Here is a 21,043-nt window from a genome sequence, read left to right as displayed (position 1 = left end):
TCAGAGAGTTGTATGGACTTTCAGGTTCTTCTTTTACCAGAAAACTCTGTTATTTGGCCTTTGAAGTCCTGATTTCAGCTGGTAGTGTAAGCTAGCCTCCAAGACTAATACTTTCTTGGTTCCTGTTACTAATACCCCACCAGAACCAAACCGGAAACTAAAATGCCTACTTAATCCCAATACCATAATTCTGAGATCTGACATTCCACACCTGTGAATAATGTGTACAAACTCCTTCAAGGGAAATAAATTTTGCTTTGCTGCTGCATCCCAGAATGCTGACAAACTGAAAGCGTTACATCAACATGCAACATTTTTATCTCAAGCTTCTACTTAGACACTGGGGAGGTTTAGTAACACCAACATAAGGTATTCATAGTCTAAAACCTCAATAAGTTTACACAAAGTAAATTTACTTTATACATTGCCAGTGTACTTGTTGCCAGCACTAATCTCTGACTGATGACTTACTGATCAATTGACAAATGAATTTCAGAATGGTTCTTTAAATGGTTAAAACACCCACAATTATTTCAGTAGCTGTATAAAGCGGGAGGCAGTAAGTAAGGATGAGGAAAGGGCACAAGGGTGCAAATATATGCACAAGGGCTAAAACAGGAAACCCTCGGGGAAGGAGGAGGAAGAGAGAAAGAGAAAGAAAAACAATCTCTTTACACGGTGGGAGTATTCTGACAGAGACATGACAACAAGATTGCATATGGAAGTTTTATAAACGCTAAGGAATTCTACAAATAGAATAAGCAATTTCCTGAAAGTTCCCTCTGGGAACTCCTCAAAATGTTCACCACTAGCCTGGCATAGAGACAGAAAAGGCAGATACTGAAAAGGAAAACCACTTTCAAAAATAAAACTCCACCCCCTTGAAAGCATTCCTTGGTATGAGAGCATGATGAGGGAGCCCTTGTGATTGAGACATGTCTTCAGGCCAGCCAAGAAGAGGATGAGAGAAGGGGGGATATATAAACATTCCTGGGCAAAAGATGACCACATTTGGTCAGCGTGCAGGGGATGTGGGAAACGCTGGGGACAAGCTGTACGCACACCACTGCGTACTGGGCAATGTGCCTCCTGCACAGGGTTACGTGATCTGACACCAGGGTTGCATCCCATCTCTCCTGTGTTTCAACCTTAGTGCTGGGAATGCCTAAAGCCCCAGTGCCTTTTTATGAGACTAAGAAAATAAGAAAACCTATTGCTCACCCTTTTCCATGGATACATAGTGTGATAAAATAATGTCCCAAATTAAACTCTTGATAGCATAGCCCTATTAATTAGGAACTTACCTGAACAAATTCAGAAGGATAATCATTCACAGGAGAAGAGACATCAGTGCATATGGGATATACAGTCATGTTGATCAGTGTGAAAGGAAAAGGTATGAAAACATTTTGCTGCAAAAAGAGGGTATCAGGTAAAGGAAGAACCAGAGACTAAGCTTTTCATTTGCTGTAGCTACTGAATAAGGAAGATGTAAACTGACAAGTGCTTAATGGTGCAAGGAATTATTTGACTGATAGTATGTCAGCTCACAGTGGGGAGTGAGCAGCGAATGAAGAAGTGAAGAGGTTGGAAAGAGATCAGCTGTAGAGATGACCAGTGAGTGAACCTGAGTGACTGCTGAGATGTGGCATTTTTCTGTAAGAGGGCAAGAAATAGCAGGGTGGACTTGACTGTGGATTGCTTGACCTGTAAGAGCAGGGGACTCAGGACTCAGAGCACTGGTGCTAGGTATGTGACATCACTGTTATGGGGGAAAAAATGCATTAGAGGAAGAAGAAAGTCTCAGGTAGAAAGTTCAGTTTCACAGAAGTCAGGAAAGAGATTTGCTGCATATAATGCCTCCAGAAATCTCTTCCAGGTCTTCAAAATTCAAGTGCACCTTTTTTTTTTTTCCTTTCCAGTCTCTCTGCTAAAGAAAACATATCCTGTTGTGTTCAAAATAGTGGTAATGAAGAAAAAACAAACAAACAAACAAACAAACAAACCAAAGGTAAACACTTCCCCACTGCCTTTGCCCTCAAAAATGAGAGAGAACACTTTCCTTTGTGTTCCAGAGCAAAACATTAGCAATTTGTTTTTTGTTCCACCTTAATCCTTCAAACACAGGTTATGTTAAGAACAGAGTTCTCCTGTGGCCATGTCTCCCTATGGACTCCTACATGCTCCCCACACAGATAGTGCTGCTCGTCCATATCATTATTCACAAAGACTCATGATCTTTGTATCCAGAGGACAAAGTTTAGCATTAGCACAGACAGGAAAGTCAGTAGAACAGGTGATGGAGACGTGTCTCATTCCTCAGGTTCATTTTTAGGTGACATGGGGTAAAATGGTTAGTTATATAGCTTGAATTGTTAGACTTTACAAGTTTCTTTCTGAAAGAAGAGGATCAAGGTAAATGCACCAGAAGGTTAAATAAAGTGTTTCTGATCTGAACAAATACTGACTATACTGAATTATTTAAATTCTATTATATAGAGAGAAGGAAAGGAATTCTAAAAAGACAGCAATATACATGAGACATTTTTTCAGAAGACACCACACATCACGAACAAATCTAAAACACTGTCCATTCTCAGCAGACTAACATGTTTCTAGCTAAACATTTGTTACAGTAATAGGTCATATTTTAACAGCCCCTTGGTTCTTGTGGCCTGGACCAGCTTTACACAGCTCGGAGTTCAGTGAGAGGCACTTGGATCCAAGTTATTAACCTTTAAATACAGGACTGAACTCTGGTCTATAGCTAATGGTAGTACAGGATAGTAAACAGTTGAAGTGAAGAAACATTCAGTTGAAGTGAAGTCTTTGACTCATTTTAGTCTGATGTATGCAAGGCAGTCAAGGAAAAGCATCTGTACCTCACTTTGAACAGGGCCAAAATTGACTTTTAACATTCAATCTCAAAAGTTCTCAACCCTTAACTTAATAATACTTGGCACAACATAAATGCTTTAGTGTGGCCCTTTTACTTGCTGCTTTGCTTATAATTATAGAAAAGAATTTTCAATTGATATATCTACTAGTTTACTCTCTTGCCAAGTTTGGTACTTGCTTTTTCAATGTTTTGAAAACGTATCACCCTGTGGAAACTGCAGAGCCATTCACAATGAACACTGGGCTTAGATTTTCTGCAGACCCAACATATGTCTGCACTGCTGCTTGGGCCTGATGTAATCGCTGCTCGTAATACTTCATCTGAGACGGTGCTAAAGGGTAGAGTTAGTACTCTAGCACAACAAAAATGGAAATTGAAATGGGTCACCCTCTCAGTAGATTTCCACTACTTCACAAGTGGGTTTTTATAGCCTCTGCTCAGCTCTGCTCAGACCTGATTGCTTTACAGCCTGTCTGAGGAACACTGTGCAAGCAAAAATGACTATACCATAGACTCTCCCTCCATAAGACAAGTATCCTTCCTTCCACTACACACATCTATGCTTCTAAAATTGCTTGTTGTAAGCATAAGTGGTAGAGCATTTATTTTCAATCATAAACTTTACATTTGTGAATATTGCTTTCCAGAAGCCTCAAGAATATGTTGTTGAGTTTTGATGTTGTCTTTTGGGTTGCAGCTACCACACTGAAATATACCACGGTTTCCCTTCAGCCTCAGTAAAAAAGAAACATGTTACCTTCTACTTACTTTACTAAGTAACTTTTTAAAAAATGGGAAATAGAATGCAAAGGTGTCAGTAACAAATGAATTAAAGGAACCAACTTTGCACTGTTAAAATGTAATATTTCTTCTTTTTGCGGAACAGAGAAAACTTTGTAAGTTTATTACCTTAATTCTTCTATGGACTTGTTTCCTTACACCTCTAAAAACAATAGTTAAAAATCACTGGATTCTTACTTATTGTGTCTACTTGTACATACTTTGGAAGGACCGCTGGTTTCTTCACTTTTGGAAGTTCTATGAGAGCACTTCTGGTTCCTTCACTGAAATGACAATTCTACAGGTTTCTACTGACTGACGCCAACAGAGCTATTCCTTTAAAGTGAATATTGAAAGCACTCTGTAAGGAACACCTTCTGTTTATAAATTTCCTTACAAAATAAACCTTTCATTTCTAGCTGTCGGAAGTGTTTCAGTGCCAGCACAATGCATGCAACACTGCAAAGCAAAGCAAAACCTGTATGTACCATGTTCTGCATGTAAACTAAAGCCCTGCTGCTCATCCTTAGGTACATTTGATGTTTGCTAGGATGAAACAAAAGCCTCAACTGTCAACATGTTTTGGTCAGCCTAGAGGAGTGGGAGCTACTCAAAATCTCTGTTAGTCATTTATATCCCTGTGAACAATAGTTGTGATCATGGTTTATAAATACATGTTACCTCCAAAATACTCTGTATATTATTTTGTTGTCCTGATTTCTTCTTCTCTTTCCACTAAATTAGACTTTTTCTCACATCCAGACTGTATGCAGGAATTACACTGGCCTTTTAACTGAGGAGCTTGCTTGTCAGTGGCAAGTGGATATAAAGGCTGAGACATTTGCCTACTAGCTTGGCTTAGAGAGCACTCCCAACCCTGCATAGTATTTATTATATCCTTCCTTGGGAAAAACTCATGTCTGAGCCTGCTAATGCCACAAGTCAGCTTTGAGCAGGATAGATATGAGCTGTGGTCTTTGAGGGCAGGAAGCAGTGGTGGGGGATAGAATAGCAGTAGTGTTAAAAGAAATCCTTTGTATGCCTCAGAGTTACCGGGGCATGACCAAAAAGGAAAAAAAAAGTGTCCTCTGTCCCAAAGACTTGGTACTGGCAACACTCTTCCAGCTTTTACAGTTATATATAGAAAACAGCACATCTACTATCTACCCAGAAAGAAAGCAAAAGATCCAGTTTCCAGACAATCAAACCCAGTGAAACAAGTAGCAAAGTAGTTCTTCATTAGAAACTGACAATTAGGCACTTATGAGTTACATGTTTCATAGAAATAATTACTTTTAAATTTAAAGGCTGAGCACAGGTGGGGAAAAATTCCCTCATGACTTTCAACATTTAAATGTCTCATCTGACCCAGTGATGTGATTAAAAAATCCTACAAGAGCTGTGCTCTCTTCACAGTATCTGGGTAAAATAGAATCTGAGTAAAACCCACCTACAGAGAAAGACCAGTGTTTTACATGCTCACATCTCTCAAAGTACTTGAAATTATAACTGCAATTAATATTAACAGATTTTGAGCACCTGTATCAGTTGGATATGTTGCAAATGTGTAGGATGGCTTTTTTGCTATTTCAAGCTAAGAATGATGCAATAAAGTATGTGGCTGACCCTATGTCAGGATCCAGTCTTGAATATCCAACTGTAGAACTAGATTGCCTGTCAGTGTTCTGCCTGAATAGCAATGCTTTATTTTGGACAGGTGTGGATTAAAGATGCATTAGCAAAATATGCAATGAGAACCTTGAAGGAAATTGAACCTGATATCCAGGCATATAAAAGGTTTCTTTAAGCTTGTGGTGTTCTGATTTCAGTAAACTGAGGTGAGTCTATCTGGACTTCAGCAAAGCCTTTGACACCATCTCCCATAGCATACTCCAGAAAGTATGGCTTGGACAGGGGCACTCTGTACTGGGTTAGGAACTGGCTGGAGGGCCGGGCCCAGAGAGTGGTGGTGAACGGGGCTGCATCCAGTTGGCAGCCGGTCACTGTGGTGTCCCCCAGGGATCAGTGTTGGGCCCAGTTCTATTTAATATCTTTATTGATGATTTAGATGAGGGGATTGAGTTCACCATCAGCAAATTTGCAGATGACACCAAGCTGGGGGGGAGTGTTGATCTGCTGGAAGGCAGGAGGGCTCTTCAGAGGGACCTGGACAAGCTGGAGAGATGGTCTGATTCCAAAGGGATAAGGTCCAACAAGGCCAAGTACCAGGTCCCGCACTTTGGCCACAACAACCCCCTGCAGCACTACAGACTGGGAACAGAGTGGCTGGAGAGCAGCCAGGCAGAAAGGGACCTGGGAGTTTGGATTGACAGGAAGCTGAACATGAGCCAGCAATGTGCCCAGGTGGCCAAGAAGGCCAATGGCATCCTGGCCTGGATCAGGAGCAATGTGGCCAGCAGGAGCAGGGAAGTTATTCTTCATCTGTACTCAGCACTGGTGAGGCCACACCTTGAGTACTGTGTCCAGTTCTGGGCCCCTCAGTTCAGGAAGGATATTGAGGTGCTGGAGCAGATCCAGAGAAGAGCAACGAGGCTGATGAAGGGACTCCAGCACAAGTCCTATGAGGAGAGGCTGAGGGAGCTGGGGTTGTTCAGCCTGGAGAAGAGGAGGTTCAGGGGAGACCTCATCACTCTCTACAAGTACCTGAAAGGAGGTTGTAGCCAGGTGGACGTCAGTCTCTTCTCCCAGGCAACCAGCAGTAGGACAAGAGGGTGTGGTCTTAAGCTGTGCCAGGGGACGTTTAGGTTGGATATTACCAAGACAGTGATCAGACATTGGAATGGGCTGCCCAGGGAGGTGGTGGAGTCACCGTCCCTGCAGGTTTTTAAGATGAGACTGGATGTGGCCCTTAGTACCATGGTCTAGTAACCATGGTGGTGTTGGATCAAGGGTTGGACTTAATGATCTTGGAGGTCTTTTCTAACCTGGTCAATTCTGTGTGTGAACCTGTGAGTGAAGGATGTAGGGGGACACTACTATGTGCTGTGCCTTTGATAAGGTACTAGAAAACCATCTTTCCATAAGCATGACAGAATTTTGCTTCAATAGAAAGGAAAAAGATGTCTGAAATCCCATACTGTCAAGTGGACCTTTTTATATGGAACCACTTTGGTTTGGTATTAGCTAACTTGGGGAGGACAAGAAAAAAAACAACCAGCAACCAACCAACCAACCAAAAAACACCCACTGACCAAAAAATGAATTAACACAGTAATAGACATGGAGAATTTGTTTTGCAATGTTTAAACTATGTCAGGTAAGCTTTCAAAATGTATAAACTAGGCAAGAAGATAACCTCAGTGGTACAAGAATGGCGGGATTAAGGGGGAGGAATCATGTCAGTCACTTGTTCCATTTCTCCTGGGAAATATAAAGAGAGATCAACACCAAGATGGCAGAAACAATGGAAGATGGGTGACACATAATCAACTCCATATGGAAAAAAATTAATAAAACAGGCAACCAGCTGTTTTGGGGAAAACTTTACACTAAATATAAGAAAGTAAATCCACTTGTCAAGGACTTCTCTGGTTGTATTTAGAGGTTAGTTCAGAGAGCCAATAACTGTAAGCATAATCATTCTTCAGCGCATTCACAAATTACATTTTGCTCTACTTGACTGACTATATAACAGACACGGGGAACATGTACTAGAAACAATAGTATGTTTGATAGATTTTGATGATATTCACAAGGAAAGACTGTTACCTATTTTTTGTGTATTGATCTGTTTTGACTGAAGGACTTGTTCAATAATCCTTGACAGTTTAAGAACATTGCAAAGAGAGCATCAGAGAGAGAGTCTTAATCACAGAGACAAATTTCAAGATAAACTGCAGAAAGTGCACTTTTTCTTTGTTGCTTTTTATGGCAATTACAGTTCTCAAAGTTTGGTTGGATCTCTTCTCCAGAAGTGAGATATCATTGCATTTAAAACATTTGTGCTTGTGTTGTTAATAATAGTCTAAGCTGTCCATTAAGTTACATCTGCCAATATTTTAAAGTTATTTTTGACACTGTAATTTTGAAGGAAGAAGGGAGGGGAGTTCATAAAAATGCATTTTGTTCTCTATAAGCCAAAAACAGTACCTCTCATTATAGTGCAGTCTCTCCCTTTACATAACAATCACACACGCTCTTGACAAGCAAAAAGCTCACTTATTTCTATCAAGTGGGATACAAGTTTAGATGGATAGTTTCTCTACTAATGAAGGACATTTGAGTCTCTAAAGTATACTCCTAACTACTACTTTAATAGTGTCATTAACTGAATACTTAATACTTTTACAGAAATAATATGACTGCCAGATCGACTCTAAAATGACAAAGATCCAGCAACAAAAAATGAAGTCAGAGGAAGATAAACTACCATTTCAATCTATCTCTAATCACAAAAGACTGCACATTTCCGAGGCAGAAGTCTTACCTATGAAAATTAGGAAGAGCTACTTCCAGTATTGCTGGTAGTTTCAAAACCAAAATGTGAGTGGTTCTATCTTAAAAAAAAAAATAAATAAATTAAATACACCAGTCTATACTATCACTGTGGATCTTCTTGAGGAACAGTAAAGTTCAAGAAGATTCCCAACAAATTGCATGCCTTTATGTGTCTAAATTTAGTTTTTAAATCTAGCTGCCTTAGAGGTTCGTCGATTGAACTGTCTATTCCTACCTGTTGAGAGGAGGGCATCTATACTTTTGGTCCTTACTGTTTTGTATGATAAACAGAATAACATGTGCAAACTCATCCATTTTTATGCAGCAGTTTCAGTCACTCTTCAAAGATTTTCTCTTCAGAAGTGAAAGAAAGAATTGTTTATATTATTTAACCACCTTCATTTTCTCCATTGCACCACAGTATCCGTGTTTTCAGCAGCAGTTCTCCCTTTGGTGATGCATACCATTAGCTTAGATGCAATACCTCAGTGGAAAGCTAGTTTTCCTATCCAGGAAAATCACTATTATATTGTGATGGATAATATTACCCACTGGAAGCATCTTAAGGCTGTGTATTCCCTTGTTCTGGCTCCCTGAAGGCCTAGAGGCAGAAACCATTCCTAAGGTTATCACCAGAGCAGTGGCTGATATCCAAAATCAATATACAACAAATTGGAGAAGTCCCCCCTATTAGCCCAGGTATTTCTATGCTGACTTTTATCTCCCATTGTCTCAACTGACCACAAAAGCAACAGCAGAGCTTCAGCTTGCTTTTCCTAACAGCTCAGCCACTCAGGCTGCTACAGGCATCCTACCTTCCCACTGGTACTTGCTCTTCCTTCTGAGCCAACACCACTGAGGGCAAAATTTGATGAAGCAGTTGAAAGAGATGTAATTGCTCAGGCACAGCATGAGCAGGCACTGTACACTTATGGATGCCTAATCACACAAGAAATCTATCCCACTCAACTCTATAACATCTTTCCATATCATTTGCCATGAAGAAAGCACTTAATGTTAATTCTTCTTTGCATTTTATATGGCAGTGGTGAGAAGGGAAAGAAGGCATAAAGCTGTTGTTTCCTTCTTTCTTTTTTCTTTCCTATCTCCACCCAGGTGCACTGGCTATGAGACTGTGTTAGAGATTTTGAGGAAATTAGCATAGGACAGAAAATGAGGGGTCAATGGCTCAAGCTCTATAATAAAGAAGACTCCCCACTCCATTCACACGTCAAAGGGGAAAAAAATTAAAATCAACCCCTAAATTATCATCAATTTCATTCTTTTATATAAAAAAATAGTCAGTGTAGCTGAATAAAAATTTTCATGTGTTCCAAAAAATTTGGCTGCTAAACTCAAATAAAAATACTGGATAGAGTGATAAAGTTACAAATTGCTCAGAAAGTTGGACTGAAACCAAACTTATCAAATTTCCAAAGAGTGTCTCTCAGACAACTCTGAAGAAAATATTAAGGAAAAATATTCAGAGATGCTATGGGTTATACTCTCTCAGTTCAAAGTATGTGCCCAGTCTTCTATTCCAATTCTTCTCTCTCAGCAATCTTTACTATTTTTCACCACAGCTGAAGTTCCTGCCTTTCAAGCAGAAGTGGAGGACTGCAGATCAGTAGCTTTTAGATAGAATCACAATATTTCAATGTTATGTTTAGCTCCTCCCTGTTCCCTTCCCCTCTTCCCCTCCCAAAAAGCCCAAAACCAAAACAAACCTACAATCCCAATCACTCCTGCACTCCTTCGAGAACTTTTACAAGCAGCAAATTCATTTTCACTGCTGTGGCAGTCTCTGCAAGACCTGGCCACTCTCAAGCCTTGTGACAATCCTAGTGTCAATTCTTTCTTTTGCCTCACCCTTCACAGATACTGAGCATCCTCACCTTCCAATTTTATATAGACTGAGCAATTTCAATATTTTATACTATTTAGTATCTGAAGAAGCTGCAGTTCCATGATCTCACTGGTTTCCTACATAGAAAAACCCAGGGTGTCATTTATCATTCAAAACCACCTCTGCAGACATGTGATTCCCCATTGACTAGAGAGAATAACCAGAAACTGCTGTAAAGGCTATTGTCAGACTACAGACGTAACAGAAAATTAATTGATCTGAGACCATTAGGATATTTAAATGTAATGGAAAACCACATTAATTTCACAAGTATTACTTTGAAATGAAATTTTTATTCAATGCCTAGAGTTGAGGTTTTTCTGGCAGCCTGTCTTGCAGGAGTGAAGGATAATCTCTCCCTGCTGGAGTGAACTATCAACAGTGTCCCATACATTGGCTACAGCACATTGAAAGGAACAGACAACCATCTCCAGGGCAAAAGTCCTTACAGGTATCAGCTCAGACCATTTCTTCTGGAATAAATGCCTCAGTGAAGCTGGAGTTCCTCTAGCTGGTAGGTTCAGTCTGATCAGTAACAGCTGAGCAACCTTTGCCTCAGACAGAAGTGAACCAAATACAAGGTTACAAGTGAAATAAACTGAAATCTGGACCACACTTACAACAGCTCTTTAGTTCTTTGATTTTTCCTAATTAGGAACTTGAAGGCATCTGCCATGTGTTAGCTTGGAGTATTCAGCCTATTCAGCAACACCTTCTAAATGCCAGCCCTAAAGAAACAGTTTTTCTGGTCTCACCTTCATAAGTTTACTGTCCTTGCTCCATTTGTACCAAAATGTGGGAGGAAGAATTCACTGCTTTTCCAAAAGGTCAGTGACTTTGATGATCAAAACATTTCCTTACCCATCTCACCTCCTTGGCAGTAAGTTTTGAGTTTTACACATTTAAGCAGCTCCTACCTCTCAAGATAATAAGGTTCAAGATGTGTGTTTTGTTACGTGATATACTGCAGAATCATATATGTGAAATTCCACTGTTTGTTTTTTTCCTAACCAAATTTGTTATTTTATGTTGGTTTTTTTTCTATAGAGACCAACATATACAACACGTTTACAGTGTAGCTGAAAGATTGTTTAGGTCAATTGAAAGATTGTTTAGCTCAATCCTACCATTACACATGTATTATTGCTACCACTGTCAGGGGTTCCTTGATTAAAGTATACAAGTGTCATAATGTCCTAAATATCATAAATATTCCTTTAACATTTAACTTACAAACATCAAATCAAACACGTACTTTGATGTGCACCTTGATGTGTGACGGCAAATAACTTTGTTTAAGGCATTTCTCCTTGGCTGTGAGGAGACAGGAGACTCTTGTTTTATTTCTATCCTACAGACACATGTAAGCCTGGTTGTGCAATTTATTGGATGTAAATCTGAGTTTCCCTTTTATGGCAATTATTCTTCTATGTTTCAGGTCATTGATGATGACAGGCAGATATTTGCAGAACACAGGATTCTCCAACAAAGAGTTGTCTAGTTCAAAAAAGGAAAGTAAAGCCTGAAGTATGTAAATCAATACTCAAATTAAATATGTTTTGCTTCCAAAGCTTCATCTAAACTTTAATTTGGCAAGTATTCTTGGAGGTGCGTATTCCAAATGCTGACCAACATGAGGTTAGTTTAGGTCAGCTCCTGTCAGGTCACAGCCCAGGATTATATTTGTATAGGTTGCTTCATCTGTAATAAAGAGAAATATGTACAACTTTGCTCAAATTTTGAATCATCACGATCTAAGAAACTAGTAGCTTTAATGCAGTGTTTTTCTGATAGCTATTGTATAGCTATGTCATATCCATCAGAATTGAAAAGTATCAGGTAGCAGATCATCAGTAAAAATATGGAAAATATTTTTCTAATTTGGTGTAAATTCTAATCTTCAGAACTTCAGGAGATTCCACTCAATTCAGGAGACTTCCCCAAGCAGAAATGATGTTATGCTAAAGTGTCTTGGCAGATATAGCTAAACAGTTTTCTCTGTTGTGGAAGTTAATTTAGATCATTATATTTTACAGTGCAGATTCATCTCACATTGCTGATTTTAGTAACATTTTACAATGAATGGTAGGTCATTGTCATCATCATTCAGTATGATGATTCACTAGCATCCACAAAAGTAATTTTATTTTAAAGTTCTTTAGAGATTAGCATTAAAAAACCCTAAGGCTGAACCCATAATCCATATGTGGACTTTTTGCCTACAAGGTAAAAGAGTGAGGTTTTGCTCCACCTTCTCCGTATTAGGAGAGATGTGATTAGTCACTTAAGAAATGTGCAGGTTTTTTAGCCTCTCAGATGTGCCTGTACCAAGACACAGTTTTTGGTACCAGAGGCGTGACAGCTCAAAACCTGGCAAATCCTGTAGTTGTCAGACTCTTTCATAATGACCAAATTTGATTTATTTGTAGATTTCAAATTGAAAAACCCCAACAAAGTAATCATCTTTACTCTTCCTAAGCAGAATTAAGGCCACAGACTTTTACCTAGCTCTTATTGTGACAAGCTGTGTTATTGTCACATTTTTCGTTGAACTGAAAGTTTTTTTAAAAAAATCCAATTCTGAGCCTCTTATGTTTATATTCTGTTGGGACCCAAACCAGGGCTTTCTTTTACTTTTTCATTTATATCTTGGCAGAACTAGCTGGAATAGCATCCCTCTGCAAAGCTTTGTACAAATACATAACAAGCAGTGCCTTGTAACAGAGCACTGATTGTTTAATGCACAAGACAAAGGGCGGGGATAGGGGAAAATGGAGATAGACAAGTTTACAGATCATAAAGTATAGAATAGTTTGGGTTGGAAGAATCTTTTGAAGGTCATCTAGCCCAACCCTCAACCCAAGATGGAAAGACTGAACCACAAAGAAACCGATAACCGCAGTCCAGTGTCTTTCAACCCTACTGTAAGATTTGTGTAAATATGGGCTAACCCCTCAAAAATCCATCTCCAAAAACTTGTCCCAGACTACTTAGGAAATCAGTGAATGAGCACAGGACGTGCAAGGGCCATGGGAAGAGAACTGTCACCAAGAGCAGGGTGTTGAAAGTAACTGCATAAATATCACAAGAGTCCTTCTCTATCCCCAAGTGTTCACACCCTGAAAAGGGAATTAACTGGAGAGCAAGGTAGGTATTCGTAACACCTCCTAACAGCCTTTGACATTGCTATGTTTGGCCTCCCTTTTCAGCTATGAGCAGAAATCACATGTCAAAGTCAGATACAAGTAAGCTGTAGCTATGTATAACGGGTAGCAGAAAATTACTGATGTATACACATACACCTTACAGTGTCTACACTCTCCTATGTTTTCATTTATCCGGTAAAACAACTTACTAGTAGCCAAATTTAAAAGTCTGATATCATTTGTTATTTAAAAAAATATTTGGATTGGTGGAAAATGAAACTTCCATTATGTTCAGACTTCAAGCAAATTGTCCTTCTGTTTCTGCTATTTACTACAGGAGACAAGGAAAAGTCTAGTGAAATTCTTACTTATCTGGGGAGCACGAGTAGTGCATATAATACCTTCTGCTATGTGTTTTGTGACTAGAGTACAATAATTATCAGGGAATTCCAAGGTGCAAGGGGCCCTTCTACATATTTTCCTCATTAGTAGCACTTTCCTACTCAGCCAGATTAGTATCCACCTGATAGTGCAAGCCAGGCAAGTAACTGTGGGTGGGATCCAGCTAGCAGAGCCTAAGTACCTGTGCTGTGGCAGACAAAATAGTAACTCTGAAAGTTATTAAATGTACCTCTTGTTCTCCACTGGTGAGATAAAGAAATTAAGTTATTTATGTTAGGATAATGCATGCATTAAGCTCTTGCAATTAGAATCACACATGTACCTCAGAGTTCAAATACTTCTGAATTCTCAAAAAAAATCCAATTCTCTCACTGAGGAAGAAACACTAGTTTCCCACAGTCTCCTCAAACCTACACAAAATTTAGCTTGGAGGCTTTTGTGCTTGGTTGAGTCAGTGCAATGCACATCCTATATGCCATCTAGCTGTAGGTCTAGAAAACTTTGCTCCTTATCAGTTTGTCTTATATACGGAAAGTGAGGGTCCTGCTTTAAGTTTAGCTTTCCTCTTCTCACCCCTTAAGGCAGGTATTATGAACACTTCAATCAAAAAATGTTTCTGCTGAGAGCTTTTAAATGTTTCCTTGCAAAACTAAAGAGATTTTACAAAGATGTTTGTGATGTTATTAATTTCACTTGATGGTTGTATACAACGCATTGGAAGCATGTTAACAGTTTCAGTCCAGAGCTGAAGAACTAGTGTCCACACTAAAGAACAGACCAATTTCAAATAAGAAGCAAAGAAAAGAGAGAAGGAGAAGGGAAGGGAGGGGGAGGGGAGGCGAGGAGAGGGGAGGGAAGGAGAGGAGGGGAAGGGAGCGGAGGGGAGCGGAGGGGAGGGGAGGGGAGGGAAAGGGAGGGGAGGAGAAAAAATCACAGAGCAGAACAAACTGGTATTACTCATGTTCAAGGCACTATAATTTCATGCAGAGCAACAGGTGACAATTAGTGCTGCAGGAATTAGGGCAGTACTATGAATAAATTGATAATTCTTGTATCTCTGCTGTGTCTCACCCCTCCCACCTTTACAGAGATCCTATTAAGGCTAGTGGATCAGAGTGAACTCAAGAGGGTTATCATCACATCATAGCTTTACTTCAGGGCTCAGAGTAAGTATTGCATGAGATCATGTATGAATAAAAACAAACCACTTCAAAGTCTTGTCAGCAGTCCCTCCCCCAATTTATCTCAGACAAAGTCATTTCCTTTTAATTACGCAGCTTAATACATGTAGAAAAACAGTTTATTCTCCATGTAAATACATATCCCAAGTTTGCTTCCATTTAGGATCATAGGACAAAAATGAGGCTGTATAATTTGCCACTGATGGGTCACAAGCTTTTAAGTATACTCAAACTTTTGGATTTTTTTACAGATGAAGGCTCAGGAGGGAACTTGAACAACTCCTTGTCAAGTTGTTACATGAATGTTTTGCGATACAGCCTATTCAGCCATGGGGAAAGGAACTGCTTGCTTTGGCACGGTTGCAAGATGACTGGCACAATGGGCAAGTGAGGTTGTTGGCAGTTCTTACTAGTAGGTAAAGGTGCAACCTGAAATAACACCATTATATCTAGCTAGAGATCAGTGTAGATTGAAGTATGAGCCAATATGTTTTATAATCAATTCAAATCCTTGTAAGCCCCCATTTAATGCAGGAAATATTATATGCCTCCATGGACAGAGAGAAAGAAATTAAAGAATTAATTTGGAGCAAACCTGAAATAGAAGCAGGGTCAAGTCTCCCAAGTTTTTTAAGTACTGTGAAAAGAGATGAGTTCATGTGGCATTGTGCTTGAGGCTAAGCCTGCTCTTGGGGATGCCATCTGACTGGCTGACTGGCTGGCTGGCTGCTCCAGAAAACAGCAGTCCTACATCTCCTTTGCATCAAAACTGGCACTTATCTGGTCTCACAAGGAGCTGGTCCAGGCATAGTGACTCAGTGTTCATCTATGCTGGCCTGTGGGAAGTAATGGCAAGGTATGAAAAATGGGACTACCCCATCCAGCAGCAGGTAGCCATTACAGCAGCTTAAATGGAGTGCAGAAACTTACCCAAAGTAAAGTGGAGCTCTCCATCTCACAGGTATGTAGCAGAAGAACACAAAGATTTATAAGTACTCTGAGCCTCCAGTGAAGGCAGACTTTCTCTAATAATTCAAAAAGATCCTTTTCCCATTGAGAAAGCTGAAGAAAATGGCTGTTTACATATTGGACTCAAATAATCATCATCTAGAGTCTTTTATAAATACATATCCTAAGCAGAAGACCTCAGAGACTCACTTCTGGGCTGCCAGGACATTCATTGGGTTTCCAGAGCATTTCAGCCTACAGAGTCATGCACACAGCAAGGGGGAGGCAGCATTTGGGGGTAATAAGGTAGCTTTCAGCTAAATAATCAACTTTTTCCTGATCAGGGTGGCTTACAAGGTGAAGTTCCGCTGTGCAAGGAAGGACTCTTACTGCTATAGTAATTGATCAGTATATGCCTCCTATAAAATTCCAGGTACATTTAAACCTAAAAGCTTTTGCTCATCACCAGGACACCAAAACAGAGCCCAAAACAGCCCTTGCCTCAAGGTATAAAATTGTTTCAGTTTTCTGAAGTTTGCAGTGGATCGAAGCCCTGATTCAGCTTCATCCTGCTTCTTGGTAGGGACATACTGCAGTGCCTCCATGTATCGAAGAACACAGTAGGTGCTTTGAGTAAATTCTGGAGGGTCGAAAGGGAAGGTCAGTGAAAAGTGGTATGACAGTGTTTGCTCACAAACCAAAATTAATGAGATTATTAACGCTAGAGCAGACTATGAAGAACTACGGGAAAGCCTAATAAATCAGACAGTGTAAGATTAGGTTTGCTGTAGATAAGAGGTGCTTTCAGAAGAACAATTTAAATTTACTCATACACATCGATTTCTAAACTAGTTGAAGGTTCTTAGGAAAAGTTTAAGCATGATCTTTGGCAGTTTAAAAAGCGTGTGCAGAAATACAAATAAGATACTGGTCTGTACTGAGAAGCAGACGAAAATGTGGCAAAACGTTGCAGAGCAAATAGGGATATATATTTTCCATGAGTATATGACATCACTTTTACTCTGGACTTCAGTTTCTGGAACACAAATCCTATTTTCTCCTATTTTCTGAAATTACAGAGTTGGAGATGAATTGAAAATAATTCAAGAAAGAGGGCAAGAGATGAAAGGAAAAGGCTTCCATAAAAAAACAGTTAAAAAAATTGTAGGTAAAATTAGACTAAACATTTTTGTGGCAGCAGCAGGGTATGGGACATCAAGAAAGGTATGATATTGAAGTAGCTCTTTTTATCCTACCCAATCGTGTTTCATTTCCCATTGTTGCATCTGTGAGGTAGCTGAGAATCCTATGCAGTAGGAGAAAGGACAGGAGAGCCTGTAGTTCCAGACAGAACTATACTTATTCTTTTCCAAATTTTGTTACAAGTATGCACCATGTCTGTGGTGTAGAAACGTGATGTATCGCAGCTGCTGCTACTGCATAGCTCAGCTTTTCAGACAAGAGAACATCCTTTAGAGATCATCAGATTAGGTTGACTAACTGGCTGTTCTGTCCAAAGAAAGTCAGCCTTTTGACTTCTACAGCAATGTGATGGACTTCCCTGCAGGGACTTACGCCAAAGTTTACAGCAGCTTAAAGACGTGTAGTTACTCAAGGAGCTTGAGTTTATCTGTTGTGGAAAATAGACAGGAATAGATCCAACTTCAGTGATAGTGAATTTCAAAGTCTTTCTTTCCTTGGATACCTTCCATAGAAACCTCTCACAGATAATCCACCAAACACAAATATTCCTGGGCCACAGTGGGGAAATCACTATGAAAAAGAGTTACAAGAACTTTAGTAACACAAAGAAGTGTGTGATTGAACCCAATTAACTATTCTCATAATAAAGGGAGAAAAAGGGGGAAGAGAGACAGCACAAAACTTTAAGCCAAATATTTAAATGCTCGATAAACCCTGTATTGCAAGGTATTGCTGTAACAAGTGTGAAGAAGGGCAACAAAGTTGGTGAAGGATCCACAACACAGGTATTATGGGCAGCGGCTGAGGGAGCTGGGGTTGCTTAGTCTGGAGAAAAGGAGCCTCATGGGGGACCTTATTGTTCTCTACAACTACCTGAAAGAAGGTTGTAGGCTGGTGGGGTCAGTCTCTTCTCCCAGGTAACAAGCAATAGGACAAGAGGAAATGTTCTCAAGTTGCTCCAGGGGAGGCTTAGATTGGATATTAGGAAAAAATCCTTCACCAAAAGACTTGTCAAGCACTGGAATAGGCTGCCCAGTGAAGTAGCGGAGTCACCATCCCTGGAGGTATTTAAAAGATGTGAAGCTGTGGCTCTTACAGACATGGTTGAGTGGTGGATGTGGCAGCACTGGGTTAATGGCTGGACTTTGTGTTCTTAGAGGTCTTTTCCAACCTAAGTGATTCTTTGATTCTATGACTGTATAATTAGCCTGTTGAACACATTCCCACAGGATATTGTTGTACTATGTAGTTTAGTGAATATGAATGTAGGTATTCCTTGGTTTTAATATACTCAAGGCAAACACTATTCTCTGGCTTCTAGCTTGACAATAGCCAGCTTGAATTTATGTTGTTAATTCCACTGTGTACGTCCCACCCAACACAGACACTGTGCAACTGTTTCCAGTGTCTAAGTTTAGTGTTGGAGAATTTCGTATTAACTACTGCATTACTGTCAAATACGTAGTTTTGGGCTAGGGAAAGTGTTGCCAGTGTGGCAATTTGCACCTCCCAAGACCTAACCAGTACAATATTACCATATGAATGATCCCCTCCCTCTTTCCCTCCCTCCTACAGGAGTGTGCCTATTTCCCTTCCATTATAAAGCCAGTCAAAAGCTACTGCCAAGCTGTTAAAATTTTGATCTCTCTCCTTAAAAAAATAAATCCTTATGAAAGAAAAGATGTTATTAGCTGTGGTAATAACAGGTGGGAAAAGAACAAGAACTGTTTCTTTCTTGTCTTTCATTTAAACGTGTCTATTTTTAAGCAGACTGGCCAGCTCTGCTTGTCATTTTTTAGCTGTAAAGGGAGTTGGTTCAAGGTCTGTCAGCATGATAGGTCTTGCCTCCATTTAGGCTGGAGATATTACCATTCAAGGTTTCTTTTAATAGCAAATGAATACTTTAGAGTTCAGAAGTGCTCTTTAAACTCTATTTTTCTGATTTCTGGTAGCTGCCTTGTTCACAGGGAGAATTGTTATGCAGTGTTCAGTATCCTGGCCCCAACTCACAAAGCCAGGGGCCAATCCAACTGCTGCATGTGTGGAGTGTTTTAATTCATACAGTGCTTCAATAAAACCAAACCAACCAATCAACCAACAAAAAATCAAACCCCATAAAGGTGTGCATGCGCGCGTATACACACACACACACACACACACACACACACACACACATCTACAGCTGCTCATTTCAAAGTAAAAAGACAGGGAAGACCAGCTTAATATTGATTGATTAAAAATTGTAAGAGGCTCGCTATTATTTAAGCTCTCAGGAAAGGCAATCACCAACACCTAGCAAGTGTCTTTCTCTACACATCTCAAATCACCCTAGGGTACAATATCATGTAATTCAAAATGTACATGAGTTTTGCACCTTCTCCAGAGGCACCTGGAACTAACAATGGCCAAAAAGATGGTGTTGGGCAGACACAATAGTACAAGGTAAAAAACTACTCTGATATTTCAGATCCTTTAATATATTTTAAACATAATCAGCAAAAGACACTTGAAAGAAAAAAGCAAACTCACCATTCTGGAAACTAAGAGTTTTTTTCCCAGATCCAAATTATGCTTTTGTCCAAGATATCAGCATTGTTGAAGGAAGGAATACTTATTCTTGCTCCAGCTTTGAGAAACTCCGGCGTGCTGAGGGTTCAGGTAGGTGCTGGAGTACACCTGGCGAGCCTCCCTCCTCAGGGTGCTGCGCAATGCCTGCTGGAATGTGCAGTCTAGCAGGTACCTGGCACCACTTGTTCGAACAGACAGGAGGGAGCGATGGGACTACATTACCCATAATTGCCTTCTGCTGGTTTACGATTACACCTGAAACCAGGAGAGGTGGTGTGGGAGTTTCGCCTTAGGGAGGAGAGATAGACACGCAGAGGAGAGAAGGAGGAAGCATGTGCTCCTTGTGTGCCACTGGAACAGAATTAGGGTTTTCTACTTTCACACACCATGTTGCAGATATATTGAATTGCTGGGAGAGGCTCAACAAGTGGCCTTCTGATAAAGGTCAAGTTAGAAATAATTAGATTTACAGGCAATGAGTACAGTGACTGAAATCTCGTGAACCTGTATGACCGGTTTAGATATGTGAGAGAATCAGACAACTGGGTATAAGGAAGCAAGGGAAGGAGGGGTGGCAGTGGCGTGGGATATCTACAGAGGAGGGAATGCAAAGATATTTGGGAGCGTCAGGAGGAAAGGGTTCCCTTTTACCCCATGTCCTTGAGGAAATACATTACATTGCAGGTATTTTTCTCAGTAATTTCAGAATTTTGCAAAATAAGGTTTAGAAGGACAAAGATTACAGGCACAGAGAGATAAGAAAAATGGTCTTTTTTCTAGTCATGTCACAGGGAGTTGGAGAAGGGATGATTTGCCTATCCTGTTATTATTTGCTACTTGTGGTTTTAAGGCACTTAGGACTCACAATTGAAACCCTCCTTTCACGAAAAGAGGGTTCACAGGCTTTCTAATCCTGCCTCCAAATAGCTGAAGTATAAATCAGATAGGATAAAAAATGGAGAAAGGCAGAATCCAGGTTGTTTATGGACAAGATAGTGTCAATACTGGTGGGTAGTTTCCACCAAATAAGCAACCTGTTGAAACAAGTTGTTCTGTCTGACCAGGGCTGGTAGCAAAATGGGGTGAAACTCATCAAATAGTTTCATCTGGAAAAAAGTTAAGTTGAAATGGTGCCAACACCATTTCAACTAAATAGTCAATCCATTACGGCACCATTCAGTTCCTTCAGAGAACTGAACACTTTCCCACCTCCCACTCAATCCAGAAAACAGCCTTTCCCACCTTATGATATGTAACAAAGAGGAAAAAAGAGATGCCCCATCTCTAAATGCTTTAAACCCAGTAGATTGCTGAGAGAGCTCTATCCTGCTGTCAGAAGCAGAATGTTAGAGTAACACAGCAGGGTATTCACTATGTACTGAAAGTACTAGTTATAGAAATATTAGGTGATTTCTAATACCACTGCTTCTGTAAAAGTTTAGTTTTGAAATTCAAGATCTGGAAATAGAAAATGTGGGACAGATAAGTCCTGTCAGACACCAGAAGAAGAAGGGAAACATTTCCAGTGACATTTAGTGGCTTATTCAGAGCT

At 39.9% G+C, this 21,043-nt stretch overlaps 1 protein-coding gene across 1 annotated transcript in view; it reads right to left on the bottom strand.

Annotated features, from left to right (window-relative positions):
* MACC1 (MET transcriptional regulator MACC1) overlaps positions 1-19,588 on the bottom strand; it is a 38,246-nt gene extending 18,658 nt beyond the window's left edge. Inside the window, exon 1 of the mRNA XM_051785926.1 lies at positions 19,453-19,588. Coding sequence (XP_051641886.1) covers positions 19,453-19,455 — 3 coding nt within the window. The 5' untranslated portion in view covers positions 19,456-19,588. The remainder of the gene's footprint in view (positions 1-19,452) is intronic.
* Positions 19,589-21,043: the final 1,455 nt, after the last annotated feature.

The sequence above is a fragment of the Manacus candei genome, unplaced genomic scaffold (assembly GCF_025592945.1).
Source record: "Manacus candei isolate 608988 ecotype Guabito, Panama unplaced genomic scaffold, ASM2559294v1 h1tg000021l, whole genome shotgun sequence".
NCBI classification, from domain to species: Eukaryota; Metazoa; Chordata; class Aves; order Passeriformes; family Pipridae; genus Manacus; species Manacus candei.
This window is presented reverse-complemented; position numbering and strand designations above follow the sequence as displayed.